At 40.2% G+C, this 23,931-nt stretch overlaps 1 protein-coding gene and 1 pseudogene across 3 annotated transcripts; both read left to right on the top strand.

Annotated features, from left to right (window-relative positions):
• Positions 1 to 1,027: 1,027 nt before the first annotated feature.
• LOC117271907 (tripartite motif-containing protein 16-like) lies at positions 1,028 to 3,367 on the top strand (annotated as a pseudogene). Its single transcript, XR_013492438.1, has one exon. The product of XR_013492438.1 is annotated as a tripartite motif-containing protein 16-like (transcript).
• A 1,910-nt stretch (positions 3,368 to 5,277) lies between these two features.
• stard3nl (STARD3 N-terminal like) lies at positions 5,278 to 23,628 on the top strand. Of its 2 annotated transcripts, XM_033650462.2 has the most exons (9): positions 5,278 to 5,417; positions 10,989 to 11,342; positions 14,293 to 14,370; positions 15,295 to 15,372; positions 17,624 to 17,677; positions 18,779 to 18,896; positions 19,261 to 19,359; positions 21,011 to 21,078; positions 22,659 to 23,628. In XM_033650462.2, exons 2-8 carry the CDS (start codon positions 11,139 to 11,141, stop codon positions 21,073 to 21,075), a joined length of 696 nt encoding a protein of 231 aa, XP_033506353.2. In that variant the 5' UTR covers positions 5,278 to 5,417; positions 10,989 to 11,138; the 3' UTR covers positions 21,076 to 21,078; positions 22,659 to 23,628. The 2 variants fall into 2 exon arrangements, with proteins under 2 accessions (XP_033506353.2, XP_033506352.2); XM_033650461.2 differs by lacking the exon at positions 5,278 to 5,417 and having other exon boundaries at positions 10,995 to 11,342; positions 21,011 to 21,066.
• The last annotated feature ends 303 nt before the right edge of the window (positions 23,629 to 23,931 follow it).

Raw genomic sequence — 23,931 nt, 5'->3', positions numbered from 1 at the left:
ACGGTGTGTTTACCATTTACCTCTGCTTCCCAAAGCGCAGCCGAAATCTCGCGAGAACAAGCTGCAGCAGCTGCAAGGCAGAACCGGACAGTAGCCTGAAAGGTTCATTCATTTATTTTATGAAAGATTTATAGAATAGTGGCTGACTTTTTGCCAGACTTCGACTTTGTGGAGGAGGAATTGATTTTGCAGAGTTTTATGGCCGCCCTTATTTATTTGAGCCAGAATACACTGACGAAGAGCTTCATGAAACTGAAGAACGGAGGAGGAGAGAGAGAGAGGCGCAACAGGTAGAGGACGACAGAGGAGGAATGGCTGCTGGAAGGCTTTAGCTCTGGAGATTGGTGGTGTAACGTTACCTGTGAATGCTGTACCCCAATGCCCACAGAAGAGGAATACCTCTGTTGCAAGGAATGGGACCGGTTGCAGCCTTAGCTAAATGGTAAACAACAAACATGGCAGCACACCGGTAAGGTAAGACAACACGTTTACATGTCGTTTTCTGTATGTTCTCTGACATTTATCCTAACAATATGAGGCGGTCTTTGTGGAGAAAAAGCTTGTTTAGTGGACTAACTTTGCACTTGAAAGGATGCCCGTTCAATTAAGTTTTAACAGGTCTGACGCCCCGGCTGTATCTAGGCTAACGGCTAACATGCTAACTATTATTTCTATGTCACTAGTCACTTGAAACAAATTTAGGACGATAGGAGACGGGTTGAAATAAACCGAAATTTCCCTTTAAGGACTGAGGAGCCGTCTCCAAACCCTCTGATTCTAAGAGTTTACCTCCTAAAAGTTGAAGTGATCAGTGTTTTTAAATGAGAAAGGAGCTTTACTTTAAACAAGTCTGAAACACACAGTATCTCTGTCTCAAACTGCTTCTCTTCCTGGAATGAAGCAAAGCTGGATGAGCCCTCCCTCCTCCTCCTGCTCTCACACACAGCGAGCTCCACTCCATCCACACATTTCCTTGATTCCTACCATTCAGATCTACAGATTGAAGATGGGTGTAACCAACATGTGGTGACGTGAGAGAGCTGACAGGCTCCATTCACTGCAGGAACACATGATGTTCAGTTCAGAGCTCAAACTAGTTTCACTGTTCAGGAAGTGAGAGTCAGACAGGCGTTGTCATTGAGAGGTGAAATGGCGCAGAAAGGAGTTGAGCTGGACCGAGAAACCTTCTCTTGTTCCATCTGTCTGGATCTACTGAAGGATCCGGTGACTATTCCCTGTGGACACAGCTACTGCATGAACTGTATTAAAACCCACTGGGATGAAGAGGATGGGAAGAAAATCTACAGCTGCCCTCAGTGTAGGCAGAGCTTCACACCGAGGCCTGTCCTGGTGAAAAGCACCATGTTAGCAGTTGTAGTGGAGGAACTGAAGAAGACTGGACTCCAAGCTGCTCCTGCTGATCACTGCTATGCTGGAGCTGAAGATGTGGCCTGTGATGTCTGCACTGGGAGAAAACTGAAAGCCCTCAAGTCCTGTTTGGTGTGTGTGGCCTCTTTCTGTGAGAAACACCTCCAGCCTCATTATGAATCCTCTGCCTTTGAAAAACACAAGCTGGTGGAGCCCTCCAAGAAGCTGCAGGAGAACATCTGCTCTCGTCATGATGAGGTGATGAAGATTTTCAGTCGCACTGATCAGCAGTGTATCTGTTATCTCTGCTCGATGGATGAACGTAAAGGCCACGACACAGTGTCAGCTGCAGCAGAAAGGACTGAGAGGCAGAGAGAGCTGGAGGTGAGTTGACAAAGCATCCAGCAGAGAATCCAGGACAGAGAGAAAGATGTGAAGCTGCTCCAACAGGAGGTGGAGGCTATCAGTCGCTCTGCTGATAAAGCAGTGGAGGACAGTGAGAAGATCTTCACTGAGCTGATCCGTCTGATGGAGAAAAGACGCTCTGATGTGGAGCAGCAGGTCAGATCACAGCAGGAAACTGAAGTGAGTCGAGTCAAAGAGCTTCAAGAGAAGCTGGAGCAGGAGATCACTGAGCTGAAGAGGAAAGACGCTGAGCTGGAGCAGCTCTCACACACAGAGGATCACACCCAGTTTCTGCACAACTACCCCTCACTGTCAGCACTCAGTGAATCCACACACTCATCCAGCTTCAACATCCGTCCTCTGAGCTATTTTGAGGATGTGACAGCAGCTGTGTCAGAAGTCAGAGATAAACTACAGGACGTTCTGAGGGAGACATGGACAAACGTCTCACTGACAGTGACTGACATGGATGTTTTACTGTCAGATTCAAAACCAGAGCCCAAGACCAGAGCTGAGTTCTTAAGATATTCATGTGAAATCACACTGGATCCAAACACAGCACACACGCATCTGTTTTTATCTGAAGGGAACAGAAAAGTAACATTAATGAAAAAGCAACAGTCTTATCCCAGTCATATAAACAGATTCACTGAATGTTGGCAGGTCCTGAGCAAAGAGAGTCTGACTGGACGTTGTTACTGGGAGGTAAAGAAGAGAGGGACAAGAGTTGATGTGGTAGTTGCATACAAGAACATCAGCAGAGTGTGGGGCTTGGATGAATGTGGATTTGGATGGAATAACAAATCTTGGTCGTTAGATTGTCACACAAACAGTTATAAATTTTGGTACAACAAAGTTAAAACTCCCGTCTCAGGTCCTCGGTCCTCCAGAGTAGGAGTGTACCTGGATCACAGTGCAGGTATTCTGTCCTTCTACAGTGTCTCTGAAACCATGACTCTCCTCCACAGAGTCCAGACCACATTCACTCAGCCTCTCTATGCTGGACTTCGGCTTTATGATTATGGAGACACTGTGGAGTTATGCAAACTCAAATAGACAGAAGTCATTTAAGAGTTAAATCCTGTGTATTAATTCTTATTCAGTCTCCATGTTTGTCGCTGAGAGCTGATTGTTGTGGCGTCTCTTCACTGCACTGAGATCAGCTGTCAGTCAAACATTATGGGCGGTACTTTGACGTCTTCTCCTGAGTTGTTGTGTAAATATTTCTTGCGGTGGCGCGCCTTCCTGTGTGTGTTTAGCCGTGGAGGCTGTCACTGCTCATCATGATGTGTTGTAAACTTCTTTGTGCTCTGAATGTTTAATGAACATTTCAGTGGATGTATTTGTACGTTGTTGTTTCTCTCCCACTGCATGAGTCTGAAGAGAGAAATCAGCAGACCTTCTTTATCTCAGATATTGTGCTTGTAAATTTGTACAGAAATGTATAATTAGCTTTTAATGTGTTGGTGTGGCAGATTAGTTAGCTACTAGAAACTGTAATGATCCTGATCATAATCAATAAGGAGATCATTCATTAATGTCTTTTACACAAACTGAAGGTTTACATGATGAATAAACAAACATGAACAAAGTATTTTCTTCTAGTCTTCATTCCAGGGTATTAAACAAAGCTGATGGAGAAACTGTGACACTGATATGAGAGTATAACTGAGGCAGTTTTCCTCCTGAAACACCACAAAGTCCAGTGTTCATGTTCAGAGCAGAGGAGTGACACCAGATCAAAGTACGAGGACAACGTTTTATGCGTGAGGTTTATTGGGTGAAAGCATCTGGTTCACAGTCAGTGTAGGACAGGGTTGAGTTCAGTAATATGTGCAGACCAGTCAAATTCTTGCACATTTTTGTTATCATTATTAGTTTTTTTTTTTTTTTTTTTTTAAAGTATTATTATGGTAGCTCAATTTTTATTTATTCATTCATTCATTTATGTACATTATGCCTTATTTTTTTCTGGGATGTTTTTTTCCCCTGGTAATTTTAATCTAAAAAGAAAAAGGTGGTAGAACTAACCAGGAAAAACAGAGCCTGTGTATAAACATATATTTTTATTTTCTTTTTATGTACCTATTAATTCATTTTATTTTTTGTCATCCATTGTATTTTTTCTTGGATATTTTTCCACTGGTATTTTAAGTCTCAATTTTTGATTATTTTACACTTGTTTTGAAATATATTAAAAAGTATTTAAAAAACTAACCAGGAAAAAACAGGCCCAGGCTCTAAGTACAAAAAAGCAATGGTGTCCACATAAAGGTTTTTATTATTATAATTATTGTTATTATGTTTATTTTATTATGTTAGTTTACTTTTTATTCATTCATTCATTCATTCATTCATCTTTTATGTCATGTCATCTGGGATGTTTTTCAAATTGTGTTTTTAATCTTGTTATTTTTAATGATGTTTAATAATGTCTATGTTACTTTTTTTTTAAATTATTATTCTTTAAAAACAGGCCTACGTTAAAAAAAATCTATGTGATAGAACTAACCAGGAAAAACAGCTTTTATATAAATATACAATTTTATTTTAATTTAATATTTATTTATTAATCAATTTATTTTTTTGTTTGTCATCCATTGGGTTTTTTCTTGGATGTTTTTTTCACTGGTATTTTTTAATACTTTGATTTCTTATTATTACATTTCTTTTAATGATAATTTTTAATACAAAAAAGGGTGTCTAAAACTCTATATTCTAAAACTTAACAGGAAAAACAGACCCAGACCCCAAGTACACTAAAGCAAGGATGTCCACACGAAAGTTATTTTTAAATTAGTGAATTATTATCATTATTATTATTACATTTATTTTATTATGTTAGTTTATTTACTCATTTATTCATTCATGTCAATATCATGACATCTGGGATGTTTTTCCAGTGGTATTTTTAATCTTGTTATAATAACAAATATACGATTTTATTTTGATTTTAAATTTATTTATTTATTCTATCTTTTATTTTATTTTGTCATGAAACTGTTTTTTTTCACTGTTTTTTAATGTTTTGATTCCTGATTATTGTACATTTATTTTAATGATATTTTTTAATTAAAAAGGTGTTTAAAACTCTATATTCTAAAACTAACCAGGAAAAACAGGCCCAGACCCCAAGTTCACTGAAGCAAGGGTGTTAAATTAGTAACTTATTTTTATTTCTATTTTTATTTGTATTCAATATGTTTATTTTGTCATGCTTTGTGGTATTTTTTTTATACCAGTAGTTTTTTGTCATATTGTTTTCTGGTTGTTCTACATAAATTCAAATAAATATATATTTTTTTATTTTTATCTTACATCTATGTGCCATGTGTCTAAGTTGAAGCGATTAAATAAATAAATAAATAAATAAAATAAAAATTCCCACAAAAGCTGCTGTTCTCCAACATGGCCGCCAGGGCGCCTACTTCAGCAACTGAAAGCCGTTGATGCAGGTACATACTTCATATCCCAGAATCCCTCGCGTCAGTTTTTTCCCCATATTCCGGCTGCATCTATCCTGTCCGAGCAGACGGAGAGGAAACAGATGACTCTTCTGCTGCGCTGAGGGAGAAACCTGCTGACTGAAACCTTCCGAGGCTGATACAGAAAATTAAACTCTCTAAAGGAGCGAGTTTTGAAAGGTAAGGACCCGAATGGAGACTTTTAAAAGCCGGGTTTAATACGACACTTCAAGCTAGCCAGCTAACGTTAGCTTAGTTGATAAGAGAACTGCTGGTAAACACCTCTGCTTTATTTTGGCATCCTCGGCGTTACAGCTGCAACATGATTATTTCTTTCCTTTTATTTCACCATTTAATGCTCAGTATTTGCTTGTATGGGGGGCAGGCTGCCCAAATGTAAGCTAAAGTATGCACAGTGGTGGTGTTGTTGGCCTCCTCTCCGCCTCAGACAATCAGTGTTGTTCCTGCACTTTGCATTTCCTGCTGCAGTTTTAAATCAGTAAACAAGGTGATGCAGGAAAAGACTCATCCAGTGCAGCGTTGTTGTGTAGCTAGCTCACCCAGTGAGACATTAACATTTGATGAACCAGAGGTGAGAAGTAACTAATTACTCAAGTACTGTCTTTCTGTACCATGTTGAAGTATTTATAGTTTCCATTTTATGCTACCTTTTACTCCAGAGGCGAATATTGTAGTTTTCTCCCACAACATTTATTTTTAAACTTTAGTTACCTTACAGATTTAACTTACGAACTCAAATAGAAAATGCCTAAGGGACTGTTCTTTACTTCTCAGTGGAGGCTGGGGTGTGAGTTTGTTTTGTTTGTCTGTGTTTTTTGCTTTGACGCTCCTCAAAGCTACACGTTTTTCCTTGAGCCTTCCTGAATGAGTGGTGGATAATGCATGACCCTCCCTCCACCATAAAATACTTATTAGTAGGTGTGTGGGCGATATGGCCCCAAAATGATGTCACAATATTTCAGGGTGTTCTTGGAGGCCTATCCACAGATTTTTAATGATGTTAAGGTCAGGGGACTGTTGCAGCCTGTGCCTCTTGAGAACAAGAGGATATTCTTTATTAATCCTAGAGGGGAAATTGTTTACTCTGTTGTCATGTACACACAGGCCCAAAATACACACACATGCACAAACTGTGCCTATACATGCATTAAATGGAGCGATGTCAGAGTGAGGGGGCTGCCTTGGACAAGCGCCCTGAGCAGCTGGGGGTTCGGTGCCTTGCTCAAGGGCACCTGGCACCTCTCCAGCTATCAGTCCATGCTCCATATTTGGTTTTACCTGTGAAATGTTCCCTGTGCCACTGGCTGCAACACAAGCCCAAAGCATGATCCATCCACCTCTGTGTTTAACAGTTTTTTCTCCAAACATAGCTTTGCTCATTGTGTCAAAAAAGTTCTATTTTAACTTCATCAGTCCACAGGACTTGTTTCCAAAAAGCATCAGTTTTTTTTTTTGATGTTCCTTTGCAAACTTGTGGCCCTGAATTTGTGATGAGGACACAGGAAAGAAGATCATATTTGTACAGGTGTTGCTGCACAGTAGAATGGTGCACCACCACTCCAGAGTCTGATAAATCTTCCTGCAGGTCTTTTGATTTGCCTTTCTAACAATCCTACGAGCAACTCTCTTGGAAAGGTTTCTTCGTCGTCCAGACCTCAATTTGACCTCCACATTTCCTGCTATTTCTTAATGACATTACGAACATAGGAAACAGCCACCTGAAAACACTTTGCTATCTTCTTATAGTCTTCTCCTGCTTTGTGGGCATCAGTTATTTTAGTTTTCAGATTGCTAGGCTAGGCTTTGAGTTAATGCCTTTTGGAGATGAGTTCATCTTCTACTCATTTAACTATTCACAGTAAAATAAATTTTGACCCAGGGTGCCCAGACTTCTGCGTACCACTGTAAATACTGGACTCACACGTATTATGTGGGCGCTCGAGATGAACAACTATGTTCTGTCAGCTGTTCCTTTTCCTTTTAAGCGGCCAAAAATAAAATGTTTAATTATTTAATCGATTTATACAGCTTTAAGAAATTTACACAATTTAACTAGATGTTATTTTAATGTATTTTATGAGGAATGAGCTGGCAGTCATTAGTCACAGCTCTGTTTTCACAGTAATATCCGCAAATATGCTTTGGTCTTAGATAAGCACAAGACTTAAAGAGCTTCTTCTGCATGACTGCATTCATCTGCAGATGGACGATTTCACTGGAGAAATGGTTTCACAAATGTTTCAGTGAAGTCCACTAAACCGCAGCAATCCTGTGACCAGCAGGCAACTTCGATTTAAGTTGAGAACAGTCTGAAAGGAATCTAAACACACAGCTCTGACAGTATAGACCAGACCATTTTAGCTGTTCTGTTAAAAAAGCCCCCCAAAAAAATCTTTAAAAAAAAAAATCTCATTGAGTAAATATTTTGTGAAAGCACCAACGGTCAATCCTGCAATATCGTTGTAATATCGACACGGAGATGTTTGGTCAAAAAATATGTTTATGTGATTTTCGTGCAGCAGAAAAGTTTCCTGATGGTTTGTGTTATTGTCCACCGGCACACGGTAGATATGCTCTGTTCTTTCAACATTCAGTTGTGTTGTTAATGTGCTAACTGGCTAATTAGTGTCATGACAGTCTTAAGATTTCCCTTTTTGAAAGATGATTACAGACTACCACTGTCTGCTGGTGTTGACAGTTATTTCCTCTGACACAGGCGCAGAACGTACATGCTGGTTGGTGGTCGGCTGTAGTCTTTGCGGTGTGCTCATGTGCGACTTTCTGTCAGAGACATGGCGATGCAGGCAACACAGCAGGGGGCCTTCATCACTGCTAGTTCTCTGGAGTCGGTTTGGTGTGTCTGGGCTTAAAAGCATCGAAGAGATCACAAATTTATGTGTGATGTGCATGTACTAAGAGGGACATTTTACAGTAAAAAAAAAATCTACTTATAGTGCAGTTTTCTGATTTATCTTTAGCTTTTAAAGTTCCTCATACAGACTGTGAACTGGGGAAGACTGGTTTCCGGAGCTGTGCACTCACTGTGAACGAGCTGCAACCTAAATCTAAGTTAGAGGCACTTATTCTTCTGTGGGACTTTGGCGTCTGTATATGTGGTTTCTCTTGAAGCTGAACTGGCTTGGGTAATGCCAATAGTACAACATGCTGATTATTATTATTATTTTTCATAGAAATACTTCCCTTAAAAAACTGTCAAAAAGCTAAGGGTCAAATTTAGTTAAAACGAAACCTTTGGTGTAGCTATAAAAGCGCTCTGGCATGAGAAGAGGAAGCTGTGAAGGGTTTTACTTTCAGGGGAAATTACAGTTAATGATGTGACTCAGAGGAGTTACAATATGTTGGCTAATCTCCTTTCTTTATTGACATTAAATCTCTCCCTGTCGCTCACTCTTTTCCATTAGATCTCATGGACACTTGTCCAGTAAACCTCAGTATGATTTACAAATAGTTTACAAAATGCATCTCTAATGGAAGGTCCTCGGTTGTAATAACCTGTGCTGTTCATGCATTAAATTTACATTTTAAAAATATGTATTTTGAACGGATTCTAGCAGAAGTTTTGCAATTAATTTGAGGTCACTGAATGCTGATGCATTTTATGGATTCAAAAAGTAATCCTGAGATGAAGCTGATTTCCCACACTCGAGTATAAGATATGAAACTCATGAGATCACGTGGAATCACATGACCGGTTTATAACGAGGTGAGAGAAAATCTGCTGAAACCAAACTGCTGAAATAACGTGTCAGCTGGCTCTTTAGTTTTCTGTGTCTATATTCCTTTTTACACAGAGATTACACTAAAGAGCCGCTACAAAGTCACTTTTTTGTGCCTCCTTTGCATTTTTACACAGAAACAAACAAGGGTGGCATTATTCTACTCAAGTGTGTGATTACACACTGCATTCCGGCATCCTGCAATTAAAAGTGGCGTGACCGGATTGACACAAAACACAACAGCGTCGGCCTGTGGTGTGACATAAAACATATGTGTCCTCAGCACTTTCTAAACAATAACAATGACATAACACGTCAATCACAATCATTTACCGTCCCTGTTAAGTGGCAGCCGATCTTCTGCTCTGAGGGTAAGGAGCGCCAAAACTCATTGTTTCCCAATTTTTGGACATTTATGGCCGCTGTTGCTCTACTTTGAGATAGCTGCTAACTGCTATCAGCTGCTTTGGGCTGGCTAACCATCATAATATGTAATCAAAACCTTCCCCCACCCCTGCTCACGTCTGTCACACAGACCTGGTTTCAGGGCTGTTACTATTTAGCTCAGAGGCAAGACCACTCCATCTCCCCTTCCTGCGATTGAACCTTATATACAGATGGCGGCATAACGGCGTGGTATTTCTGCCTTTACGTGCAGTGTAAAAGTGGCTAGAGTGACACATGCTTAGTTCACTCCACACCAGTGGTTCCCAACCGGTGGGTCCCGGTCCAAAAGTGGGTCCATTTTGAATGGACCGTAAGTGACTTGCAAACATGTCAAGTTTGTAAAGAACACCATTTATTTTGAAGTACAGTGCATTTCCAGCACAGGGCTTTTAGTTTGAAGTGCCGTTTCCTGCTATTGAGTGAGTGACTATCGGACGGGTGCTTGACAGAGATGGCAAACTAGCTCGACGACATGACCAAATGCAAGTATAGCGCTGAATTTATTAGAATGTGTTGACCTTGAACTACTGACTAAAGTGAAATCTGGACCTTATTATTATTATTATTATTATTATTATTATTATTATGTAGCAATGGAGGTTCAGGAGGTGGAGAGATTGAAAGCAGAAGGGTGGAGGCTGTTATAGCAGCAGATAAATGCCAATGGGTGTAATGTTCTGGTGTCAACATACTTTTGCCATTTCACAGATTACTAACATCTTTGTAGCTGTCTGGTGCTGCCGGTGGTTTCCATTTATGCAGATAGATTTGGTTTTTCTTTGTCTCAGTTCTGAGATATCAGATTTCGGCCTGCACCCAGCACAGAAGAAAATCATTTTGTTTGTGGTACTCACAAGGTGACAAAAAGACACAGCTTCTTGTCTCACCAGAAACTGCCACCTTTACTATGAATAATCCACACATTTCTCTGTAGATTCAGTCTTTAAACTACTTTGTTTAAAAGCTAACAACAGTGAGGAAAATATATTTTCATTTTTATCATTACAAGCAAATTGTAAACCCAGTATTGACACATTTTCACACTATTATTACAGCTGTGGCCGGAGGCGTTATGTTTTTCAGTTGTCTGTCCATCCCAATGCCAAATTCAAATTTGGCACAAACGTTCACTTGGGCTTAACGAAGAACTGATTCAATTTTAGTGGGCAAAGGTCAAGGTCACTGTGAGCTTGCATCCATCTAATTCTCATGAACACAATATCTCAAGAAGGCCTCAAAGGAGTTTCCACAAATTTGGTACAGACGTCCACTTGGACTCAAAAATGAACTGATTATAATTTGGTGGTCAAAGGTCAAGGTCACTGTGACAAAATTCATACGATAATGATGATAAAATTTCACACAACTGTCTAACAGCTTGTCCCCAACTTTGTCCAGTCTGCAGATTGATGGTGGATAGATAGTGTACTGTGGGTCAGATATTTAGTATCAGATAATATCCGTAAAATAAATAATTAGTGCAGCTTTAAAATAAATCTCAATCTGAAATTGAATTTTTAAACCTTGTGCTTCATCCTTTCTGCAGATGCAGTGATGAAGTCGACCTCAACAGAGTGAGTCCACATCCACTAACGCAGCCTGACTTCCAATGACCTGACTCTGCCTGAGTCCACCTTCTGTTGACCAGCAGGCGGGGCTGGCCCTGCTCAGGGCGGAGGAGGGGGCGTGACCTGGGATGGACAGCCGGTGCAGCAGCAGCGCCGATTCACGGCTGACCGGCAGGGGAGTGGGCTCAATCACCACCACGCCCATCTCTGCAAGGGTGGAGCCGTATGAAACCGGGGAGAAGAAGTGCATCTCGGACGTGAGGAGGACCTTTTGCCTCTTCGTCACCTTTGACCTCTTGTTCATCACCTTGCTCTGGATCATAGAGCTCAATGTAAGACATGTTTGTTTGTGTGTCAGACGCTAAATGCCTGGTTCAGAAGTGAATGGGATGTTTCATGTTGAGATGTACCATTTTTTTTCATTCTTACAGACGGTGATGTTTGGGTTCATGATTACAGAATCTGTACGTGTGGAAAGAACTTAAATTTGTGGCATCTCCGAAGTCTCAGAAGGGGATATTTTAAATCTTGTGTGCACAACATAATAACATTTGGGTTCTGAAAATAGTAACCCTTTCATTTAGAGACTTTAATGTATTTGATTGTCTTTGACATAAAGTGTGATTTAACCAAACACTGACTCACATTTTCACGTACTATCACAAAATTTCAGCTCTCCTTGTCCATCACGAGTTATTGTATTTATGCAACACTTAATCACATACTACCCTCCAGCATATCTACAACTGTACACACCGTAATGACCTTATGGTGGAATGTTTTTGTTTGAATTGTGTCAAAGCCGAAGACAAACGGGTCAGGTGATACGGTAGGAGTAAATCCAGGTCACTGACTTATAAAACTTTGTACCCTCAATGAGGAAGTGATTTTACTGCGGCACACATTCCCAGAATGCTCCAGTTTCAGCAAAGTGAGCCTCGGGTACCGATAGAGATGTGTGTGCACACACTTTTCTTGAAGGACATTCCAGTGACTCACTGTGAACAGTAACTCTTCTCACATTCATAACACTTTTGTTTTACTTGTGACCACAAACCTGTTGGACTGGAACTGATGTGTGATCAAGAGTTTGTGAATTTGCCTACCTTCCTCTTTTAGCTGTAACGCTACATGTGAGCACTTTGGTTATGTTACTTTGTTCCGGGCAGGATCAGGCTTTGAAAGCATGCAATAAATTCAAATCTGGTATAAGACGACAGTAAATGATTAGATTAGATTAAACTTTATTGTTATTATGCAGTGTACGGGCACTGAACAAATGCAGTTTACCATCTAACTGGAACTGTAAAACTGGAGTCATCCTCCAGGAATCGTAAATGTCTGCACCTGGTGATTATTGACAGAAAGCTAATTTTTCATTGTCAAACATTTGCTAATTTTGGCTTCTTAAAGATGTAAGGATTTACCAGGATTTACCCAGTATTAGCTTCGTGCTAACAGATCCAAGCCTGTGATTGAAAATACTTTTGGTCTGACTTTTGCCCGAGAATAAGAATGAATCTGGATAAGAATTTAACTAAAAATTAAGATAAGGTCATTGCTGGGCGGGGACATTCCAGAGCCAAATTTAGTCACCAAAACAGTTTCAACAACAAGTGGCACTTCCTGCCAAACACTTCATTCCACTCATAGTGATGATACCAGTGGAGCTGATGGAGCAGCTAAAGGCCTGTACTTTGTAGTGTCTTATATTTTCAATCCCAAGTTCCTTTTTGTATCCGTCTGTGTATCTGGAGAAGGTTTCAGATATTTAAAGCCCCGTTTCCTCCAAACACTTTTGGTTTGGTACCTTTGGAACCAACAATAAGCCCTCAAACATGGTACCTAGACTCTTGCATTTCCACTGCAAACAGTCCTCTTAAATGTGGGCGGGGTTGTTGTCACTCACTGCTCCGTCCAGCACTCACTGTATTTCCTCATTACCGGTGACACAGAGGGAAGTCTGCACCTCGTTTATCGTCCTCAGAACGAGGCTGCACGCCGACATTTACAGAACAAAATACAATAGGCTGCAGTGAGAGTCTCTCTCCATGGGATATTTAAAAATAGCAGGTTTGTGCATTTAGTCCTTCTCAGGCAAGCTCAGGGGTTTAGTGTGGCTGTAGCCCACATGCTCTGCAATGCTTTTTTTTTCTCCAAGCGTGGATTGGGGCTGGAGCCTATCCAAGCTGACATCGGGCGAGAGGTGGGCAGGACCCCAGACTATCACAGGGCTGACACATAGAGACAGACAACCATTCACACTCACATTCACACCTACGGGCAATTTAGAGTCACCAGTTAACCTGCATGTCTTTGGACTGTGGGAGGAAGCCGGAGTACCTAGAGAAAACCCACGCTGACATGGGGAGAACATGCAAACTCAAATGGGCTCCCCCACCCTGGGTTCAAACCAGGAACTCTCTTGCTGTGAGGAGACAATGCTAAACACTGCACCACCGTGCCACAGTTCACAAAATCCACAAAAGTGTCATATTGGAATTTAATGTGTGCTGATGGATTCACGTTGTCACCTCATGCAGTGAGTAACAACAAGGTAACATTCCACCTTTAAAAGTTGCCGGCAGTCAGTACAGTGAATTAAATAATTTTTTCTCCAACTCCAGCTGCTGCGAGAGGCAACAAAACATCCTTACATTTTAAAGTTACAGTTTACTAATGTGTAAAACTTTCCAAGTTATAAACAGTGGTTACATGAGCCTCAAAACCAGCCACAGCTCAGCCCTGAGCAGAGTGACCGTCCTCTATTGACCAATCAGCAGACTGCAGTGTTCACAGCTCCACCTTTTAGTACCAGATCTGTGTGTAACAGTTAATGTTACTCCAACAGCAGCCTGCAGTGAGATCAGTAGACTGGGTTTCTCAAAGTCGCTAGCAAAGCATCACAGAACATAAAACCAGTGTTAATTCTGACAGTCGTTTTAGATTTAGTCGTAGTCTTAAAACAAAAATGCTTATCAGCTTATTCACATTTTAGTCATTTTTATCCTTAATAGTTTTGGTCGACGAACATTCATGACATTTTAGTCAACTTTTAGTCATTGTGTTTTCTATGTTTTTAATCTTTGAACTGATCCAATGAGGCTAATTCATGTATCAGAAATCATAACCAAGGTGACAGGTTGTATAAAAATTTCATTTAGACTATTTTCTCTACAACTACAAATAATTTCTGCACACTTGCAAACTGTCATTTCTTATTTTTAGTGACTGAAATGATATGTTAAATGGAGGCTTACATGAGTCGTTTGTGTCCGACAGGCGAAGGGCGGCATTCCGACGCAACTGGACAAAGAAGTCCTGCACTACGACTACCGAGCCTCCTTCTTCGACATTTTTGTAAGTTCGACAATTGTATTTTACTTTTCTATTTTCTCAAAGTGACATCGTACAAAGAGGTGACAGATTTAGACAGACAAAGGTGTTAACAGACATTAACACAGGACATATCAAACAAAGGTTTTGATTTGAATGTGGTCCAGACGGGATCGTTTGTGTTTATGTGCATGTATAAAAGTGTCATGTATTAATAGATACGTAACAGTGACCAGAGGAATGTGCAGGTACATGTGAGGAGGAGGGGAGAGAATGAAACAGTTTCCACGGTCATGGAAAACCAGGAAAAGTCATGGAATTAGTAAAAATAATTAAAAGTTTTGAAAAAGTCAAACAAGTCCCTGTAATGTAACATAACGGCAAATTTATTTTCTGAAGCTGTCCACATAACGTAGCCCTAATATGCGTTATGTGTGACGTTTTATCTACCATCACATACATTTATTTACTTTGTCCACACGTTTTGTCTCTCCCTTCATGTACGCCAGGTAGCTGAAATTATGTGTAAATAAAGTTTGAATTTGATATGTTTGAAAAACACCAGGCAAATGGGGCAAAAAAAAAAAAAAAAGACGGATGGGTCGTTGAAGAAAATTTTGTTCATGAAAATGTGTGGGAACCTTTGTTAAATAAGTCAATAAATAATAATGATATTGCTAAGTAAATAAATACATAGATTAAAAAGAAGAAAATGTGGTAATGTGCTTGTACTTGGGGGTCCCTACTAGAACAAAATGACATTTAATTGATTTATTGTCTTTTATTTTTCTTCTTATATTTGTTACCCTCTCTTTTTTCTATTCCTTCTTTTCTTTCTACCATTCTCCGTTTATTTTGTCTTGTCTCTGTCATTGTTTCCTTTTAATCCGTCTCTCTTCATTCCTAAATGTGTCCTTCATCCTTCCTCCTCTCCTTCCCTCCTCTCAGCTCCTGGCTGTTTTCAGGTTTGCCACTCTCATCCTGGCATACGCCGTCTGTAAGCTTCGTCACTGGTGGGCCATCGCAGTAAGTTCCTTTTTTTTTTCCCCAACACTGTAATGACAGCATGTCTTTATGTGTGCCAGCAGAGGGCGCTGTCCAGTTAAACAAACTCATACTTGTTATGAGCTCTGGTTGAAATTTGTCTCATTTGTCTGATGAATTAAGTTTGACTTTATTTATTAAGAGGGGCAGGTAATTGTTTATATGGAATAAACAAGCAGTGTTGTTTTTGTTGTTATTTACCAGCATGTAAATGAGTGCTCAAGGTGTATTTCTCTGTGTTGGTGTTTGTGTCGGTCGCATGTACATCTACCACTTACCATTAAAATAAGATAAACGTACTGTCTCCATTGAGAAATGTTTCACGGGCCTTACAATCATCTATACTTAAATAATTTATTTAAAAAAGTCTATGTTCAGACATAATAATAATCACACATGATAGCTGCACACCTGTGTTTTAACCTGTCTCCAAAAACCAATGATAGAGAAATAGGGAATTTCTGTCTCTCTGTGTAGTCGTCCTGGGATTCATTTCACTGCTGTGTGTTTTTATTGTAATGTTTATCTATCTGTCCTTTTTCTTCAAGTTTTCAGTCAGGTGATATCAGATTAAATCATTCATATTATTATTACATCATCTTTGTTATGTTTTACAACACTGGTTCCCAATCTGTGGGGTCCTGACCCACAGTAGGGGGTCAAATGCCCTCTTGATTTTAAAAGGTGCAAGAAAACTTGTTAAAAAATATACAGTAGGCCTCTGTCTTAGGATTTCATTCATTTCTGTGAGGATAACTAAACTGTTATTTTTAAAGTTCAGATATTATTCAAGATATAATCTTTAAAAAATCTCGTAGGATGAGAGCATGTTGGGGGAAGACATCGACACAAGCTAAATTCACATAGCTTTCAGTCTCTGCTAAAACAACCAAAGAGCTAATAAAACAAAAACCAAGCCTCAGGGAGAAGATGCTGAATTTGTAAATGTAAAAAAAATCCTTTTGAATATGTATGACTGTTGAAATTTCTTCTAAAAATGCCCTGATACAGACGGATAACTGTATAAAAAGTTCCTAAAATAACAAGAAAACTCCTCTCTGATGCAGTAATCTGCTCAGAATTCATCCAAATCACCTGTTCTACACAAATCTCCTGCACATTTCGCGCTCACTGTTTGGGTTAATTGTGCAGTTCATCAGTTGTTCTGCACTGTTATTTTTCTGCATTGAATATGATATGAAATATCCCTAGAATACATCACGTAGGCCCAAATCACATGGTGCACCACACTGCCTTTTTTTTTTTTTTAATTGAATGCCACTAGTAAAAAATAGATTGCTGCACCTTTTTATTGTTGCCAGGCAACTACCCCATCACCTCCTTATCCCAACCTTCCCATATTATCAGTCGTCCGGTTAATTGTTTTTTAGTTATTTGACTGTGTTTAGTATCTAGTTCCTAAAATGTTCAGGCAGAGGGTACTTCCTCTAGCTGTGGTTTAGGGTGAGAGGCTGTCAGCACTCACTTTGTTGGGCACAGGGAAACAGAGATTTGTGTGGGCACGAGACCCTAAAAAAGGGGCGGATCAGGGGGAGTACCACCAGTTGGTCCAGGAGCTTCTCCTCGATGATGGCCGTATAAAGTAGAGCACTGATGTGCTTCCTCGCCTGCTGTTTTCTTTTGAGATGGTGGTAACTGTGGTTTGTAAAGTCGTATAGCTCTGGGTATCCAGCAGTCGCTAACACCAGTTTCTCCTCCATTGTTTACAAACTGTAAACTTGTTTTCCTGACCACCACAGAACACCCGCCTCTCAAATCATCTGATTGGACAATGGGGTGAGAAGCGGAGATGACATGGGGTGCCTTTCTGCTCTCAGTTAAAGTTTTTTCAATTCGAAATTCCGCTGTGTCTAAAATGATTCACCACTCACTACTCACTGTATAGTGTATAGTGTCACTGTATAGTGAGTATGGAGTAGTAAATCAGTGGTTTCAAACACAGCCGAGGAGTTCCGATCGCTCTGGCAAAAACAGCAGGTGCCCTAGAGCGCAGAAACATGAGATGCATAACAATGCAAAAAAGTCAGTCAGTCATGGGTCTTTAGTTTACTCAGTGATAAGAAGGTGTCCCTTAAGTTAAAAGGTGGGAAACTACTGCTGCTAAACAAAGGCTAATAATTATCATCACATGAAATCCTTTGACAATAACACTTTTAATGTACCACCTCTGCTGTGTGAGTGCCTCTAATCAGTGTTTCCTCTGTTTGCACAGATCACCACTGCAGTCAGCTGTGCGTTCCTGATTGTTAAAGTCATTTTATCAAAGGTAAGAGTCACATGGTTAGTTATGATTAAAAAGAGATGTTTCTGTTTAGTTTTAGAACAATGGCATCAGTATGGTGAGGAAAAATGTGCTTACTCATTACTCCACCTGCTGCTCACGAGCAGAACTACCGTAACCACTGAACAACATCTCAACACTGACGTAACACAGTAAAACAGATACACCAACAAAAACACTTATCCGCTTTTATGGTTTTTAAACATTTATTCTCACTGATTATCAACATTTTAAACTGAGGGCACGTTTCTGAAATGTGTCACAGAAAATGATGCATTAGTTCTCTTTGTTTCCTCAGCAGTAAAACATTGTGATATAACATTAACACGACTTTCTCCTAAAGTGTTTTAATGCCATGTCCTCCTTTTTTTTTTTTAAACAAATTCATAGCTCATTTTTATAATGTCTTAATTTACTGATCTCATCCTTATTTTATTATAAATGTCACAGTTATATGTATACGTTCTTTTCATTCATTTTTATGTAAACATATTTGGTCTATTATTTTTATTAAGTGATATCTGTGATTGGTGTTGACGGTACCGCCCCTCCCAAATCACAGATAAATCTAAGGATTTTTTTTGTGATTACAGTTTTTTTTTTCTGTGTATGACTCATTGATAAACCAAAAGAATACATATTTGTTGAAGCACTAATCCTATAATGTATAAACCGATCTTAAGTTATCAAAGAAAAAAATTGAGCACAGATTAGCAGGTGCTGGGTGAGCCATCAGTCACTGACATGCCAAACAGCAGTGGTGAAAGACCTCCTGAACAATGAACACTGAAGGAATTCTAACTAGGGGAAGTTTCAGCTGGTTGCATTCTGCAGTCCTCACCACTATATGCCACTAAATCTCCATAAATTTTACACGCTGTTCTCTCAAATGTGAAATCCCAGCTTATTTTGCAGCATAATTCAAACCTCTTGGTGTCCAGTTGCATTCAAAATTACAACATCAAAAACGCAATCTCAATGTTGCCAGATCCGAGGTTTTTTTAAGTGTACTGAAAACTAAAGGTATTCTTTATCTGTGTGTGTGTGTGTGTGTGTGTGTGTGTGTGTGTGCGTGCGTGCGTGCAGCTGCTGTCTCAGGGGGCCTTTGGGTACCTGCTGCCCATCATCTCCTTCGTGTTGGCCTGGATAGAAACATGGCTGCTCGACTTCAAGGTCCTGCCTCAGGAGGCCGAAGACGAAAACAGTGAGTTAATGCTGTTGATGACGTCGCTAATGCTACTGCAGCACTGCTGTATATATAGAATCATGGCTACTTCTATTACTGCTACTACTATAACACTGTGGCTTTTACTATTGATAATACCAGGGCTACCACCACCACGACCACTAGCATCATGGCTGTTACATCATCCACCTCTTCTAGGCCACCAGCACGTTCCATCATTATAAATATTATGACAACAGTTACTGCTGTTTATGTGACTAGTATTGCTACAGTCCTGCTGACGTTATTACTATAGGTACCTCTGTTAACACGACAGTATGTAGTCTTTCTGCTGCTGTGACAGTTGCTGCTCCTGTCACGTGTCCTCCTCTGTGTGTTTCAGGATATCAGTCCTTCGTGGATGCCGCAGAGCGAGCTCCTCTCATGGGTCCGGGTCCTTTATCTGACGGACAATTCTACTCCCCACCAGAGTCTGTGGCAGGTCTGTTGACCGCACTGACGTTAACCCCCCGAATATCTCACACTGACCTCAGCCTTTACCTCAGACAGTGTGATGGTAGAGAGTGTGATCCTGTTTAAACACATTAATACTTCTGCATCGTTTTGACTCAGCTAAATGTCCTCAGTGACCTCTGGTGGTATGAAGTCATGCAGACTGATGGTTTATTTCTCAAGGTTCTGTGATATGTGTCTTAAGATTTCTGTCCCCACCTCAGTGTAAATTTCATCCACAACAACTAGGATGAAGTATGTCATTTCTCGTCATGGACTACAGGCTGAATGTAACGTAACGGTCTGACAAATGTAACAAATGAACTAATTCATACTTAATGCTTCAGGTATTTGCTGCCAAATGTACACAGGTTCCAGGTGTGATGTTGTTGGTTCTTTAGTAGAGAATGTAACTAACTTACAGATGTCCAGAGAATTAGGTAGAGAAAGGGAGGAAGAGGTAGAAGGAGGAGGAGGAGGAGGAGGGACGGAAAGAATAATCTGAGAGAGGGAGATGGTAAGTAGGGCTGCCTGACTAAGAATTTTCCTAGTTGACCAATAGTCGTCATTTAGGGCCATTAGTCGACTAGCTGCCTGCATGTTTACGATATTAATGTAATTATTAAATTATTTATTTGGGCGGGGCAACACAATGGTTTGAGTTGAAGGTGTGAGGAAGAATAGTATCAGTAACATTGTTAACACTGTGCTACATTACAGAGAAATACAAAACCGTACTAATGAACCTTCATTAATATAGGCCTATATTTTATCTACAAGTGCACGTCACACACTGAGCGAGCCGCCTGTTAATGACGCTGTCGGCAAAGCAGTAATGATTGTGCTAAGTGGCTAATGGGCATGTAGCTACTTCCATGTTTCAGATGATACGTCATGTTTGTAGTCGACCAATGAAGATGAGTTTACATATCACCTTGGGTTCATCCTTCACCTTCTCAAAATGATCCCACACTTTGGATTTCCTGCCCGACATGTTATTAACTAGCCTGTGGAATAACCGCAGGTACCAGCCCTGTAAATTAGGGGCCGTACACATGCCATGAGTGCAGAGCTGATCTTCTTCCAGGTGCTGAATAAGTGTGTAGGCCTATCGTCCGTGGGACAGATGTAAAGCTCTGGGTAGACCTGCACAAACATGATCAACTTTTCCGTATTTATCAGACTGAATATTTACAGAAGAAGGGAAAGATATCTGTCAGCTGTGATTGGTTTGTAACGTGACTCCTGTCTGACTGCTGAGCGTGGCCTCTTCCTGTGTCTGTCCTTTCAAATTAAATTCCCCAAATTAGCATCATTGCCTGTACGAATAGTTTTGATGCGAGTGAATATTTCACATTTTCCGTGCTGTTTATTTGCCCCTGGTGTGTAGATTCTAGCCATGAGAAGCATTAGAAGACGAGGGACATGATTTATTTCCGTAGACTGTCTCATGTGCTTCTCTCAGAATATAGTGACAGTTTCAGCAAATATGACAAAAAGTTACTGCCATAAAAGTTACCAACTGTAGCTGTAACTCTAGGCTGTAAGAGTTGCAACTGTTCCTTTAAGACTCCATTTTCAACTGTTGTTATTATTAGTTGTTTTCTCTTCACACTGATTTGTTCCTGTCTCGTGCTCAGACTCTGACGAGGACCTGGATGATAAACATGATCCAGAAAAAGGGCTCATACAGCAGGTAACTTAACAGGTAAACACAATGAAGTGGCGTGTCATGTGTACTCTCATTCATGAAACATGAGCAGAACAAATTTGTGTGGAAACTGTTTGCAGAGGGAAATTTACGTGTATTTCGGCATTCGTCAGTATGTTAGTAGCTCCAATCTTTTCGAGATACCAACAAAATCTATACCTGCTTCTGACTGCTCGTAGTGTTTGTGTGTAAATTAGGAATGGACGTGAATGTTGCTTGTCATTGTTAGAAATTACAGTTTTAATTTAGACTGAGCTATCAGTGATGGCTGTCAGAATGTACAGTGATGTAACACTTAATATAACACGTACATCACCGTACCTTCTGAGTTTACTGTTGACTGCTCCAGTGGACACATGTCGCTGTCTCCCCTGACAGAGAGGTCTCTCCGGTGATGCAAGCAATGCACTTGTCTAGAGCTGTGACTGGGAGGAGCCTCCTACAGCCGTTGTGTTTTTGTGTGCGGGTTTGTTTTTTGCATCAAGTTTCATATCGAACCATTTTCGTTTAACTTGTTGGATGGTTCTTTCGACAGAGGGCGCATTCACACCAGGATAGTCCGGGGGTCTCGGTTCGATTGGTCAGGGAATGCTGAAAAATTTCACACCTTCATTTGGTTCGGTTCACTTTCACACTGCAGTTTTTAAAGTGTACCAAACCGCCTGGACAGCGTCACACAGTTACAACAGCTGCTTGTTTGGGGGCGGTATTGCCCGAAACAACCACTGACCAGGAAGAAAAAAAGCATGAGGAAGAAGAAAACCTGGCTCATCGATTGGCCAGGAACAAAAACGGAAATCCATCCCCTTCAGCCGGCTTGGTCACCACAAAAATTGGGGTTTCTGTTTTTACTCTGGTGTTCAAACCTAATTGTTTTGTCACAAGAAGCTGCCCAGTATGAGCAGCAGACGAGGCAGCGAGCGGTTCACGCTGTTGGCGTTTGTTTTTTTCTACCCAAAATGCACTGAGTCACTTCCTCTCTTTGGTTCGCTGGATAGTCTGTTTGCACTTCCCACTGTAAGCGAACCGCACCAAGGTTCACTTGCAAATGAACCGAGACCCCCGTTTTCAAGTGGACCAGGGTTCACTTGTTTGGTCCGCACCTGAGTTCGTATGAGCATTCACACCACTCCAAACAAACCGAACTATCCGTGGAAGCAGACCAGGGTTCGTTTAAAGTGGACCAAATAGCGCCAGTGTGAATGCGTCCAGAGTTAACAGCACCAGTTACCTAATATATATTTAAAAATCTCCCTCTCATCCCCCCTCACCCCCCTTTTGAGGGTTCTGTGCAGTATCTTAGTTGTTCCTAGGACTGCACTCTTCTGGACAGAGACCTCAGATGTCCATAGTAATTATCACCTCCATATATGGTGGTCACGGGCTAGTCATGGATGTGGATGTATGCTAATTGCTGACTAGCAGGAGAGCACTGTCAATGTACGATTGATCGGCACTCAAGGTTTTTTATGTGCAGATCTGTTCACAGATTTACGAACATTTCATGAATGAGACCAAATGTTTTCAACCTCATTTTTTGTTTTAACGATTTGACCATTTCCATTTTGTGTTCTCAGGGTCTCCGCTTCTGAAGGTGAAGATTTCTCCTGCTCCTGTTTGTGCTACCGAGGGAAAATTCTGCCTTACACATTCTGCCTGTTTAGTTTTATTCGCTTCAAAGAAGTCTTTGTATATCCGTACCCATGAATGCACCTCTGTTTCTGATGTGAGCCTTCTGCATGCACACCTGGGACTGGAAAAGTGCCGCTTCAAGAGCTGTTTCTGTTGATCCAGAATTTTCTTTTTCATCACGTTTGCTCTGGAGCGTAGAGGAGAATTCATATTAATGGATATTTATGCACAAAATTGCACTTTGTGTCCCAAATGCATGAGAAGAATTCGATTGAATAAAAATCAAATCAATAACATTTTAGATCAGTTTCAGTACCAGACCTGGATTCAAAGTGTTTTAACATGTTTGACCAAAATACACAAGTTTGTTTCTTTTCTAAGATATTAATGTCAACGTTATTTTTTTCAACGTCATGTTTACTTTTAATTTGTTAATCATTTTCACATGCTTGGATTTGAAGTCACTGTAAAGGAAAATAAGCTTGCTCCATAGACTGCATAAAGAAAAGGAATTTTTCGGCCAGTATTGATCTTATGGACTATGTTTGTAGCAAATAGAGGCGGAATATTTACCATTTACTGTAACGGTCTTATAAAGCGGTGAAACAACTCGCACAGAACATTGGAACAATATTACAGTATGGAGACTTTAAGAATCCTGTCTGCCTCTACAGAGTGAAGTATTATTTTACTTTAAAACAATGAGCCATAAATGTGCAGCACTTAAACATGAAGGTCAGAGCAGCTCTGTATGAACTGTGAACTGCTCTATAAAGCTGGTATGAGACACCGTTGGAGTTCGATATGAGCTGAAAAGTACATGTATATATCTTCATGCATGCCTTGCAAGCAGAATGGTTTTGTTTTTATGAAAAGCTTGTCTGTATAATAGAATCATTAAAATGTGAAATCTTGTGTGGCTGTTTCTTTGTGTTTAAGTTGTCTTTGTTTTTTAAATGACATGCTGTGTTTTTTGAAGACATTTATGATTTACTTAGCTATGACCATTTTGATGAAATTTTTGAGATGTGCTATACTGACTTTCTTGAACACTTTTTATGACATCCTACACTAACATTTTTCCATGACTTTGAATGACATACTGTACTTGATGACGTATTATACTATGACTATTTTATATGATTTCTGACGACGTGCTATACTATGACGTTTTTTGTAATCGTTTTTGACGACGTACTATACTATGAGATTTTTTCA

This window comes from Epinephelus lanceolatus, chromosome 12 (assembly GCF_041903045.1).
Source record: "Epinephelus lanceolatus isolate andai-2023 chromosome 12, ASM4190304v1, whole genome shotgun sequence".
Classification (NCBI taxonomy): Eukaryota; Metazoa; Chordata; class Actinopteri; order Perciformes; family Serranidae; genus Epinephelus; species Epinephelus lanceolatus.
This window is presented reverse-complemented; position numbering and strand designations above follow the sequence as displayed.

Bases quoted from the DNA above. Each gene is read 5' to 3' on its own strand.
- stard3nl (XM_033650461.2), top strand. From the start codon at position 11,139: ATGGACAGCCGGTGCAGCAGCAGCGCCGATTCACGGCTGACCGGCAGG. The intron at 17,678-18,778 runs GTAAGAGTCACA...GCGTGCGTGCAG, and splicing joins TTAAAGTCATTTTATCAAAG to CTGCTGTCTCAGGGGGCCTT. The intron at 18,897-19,260 runs GTGAGTTAATGC...TGTGTGTTTCAG, and splicing joins GGAGGCCGAAGACGAAAACA to GATATCAGTCCTTCGTGGAT.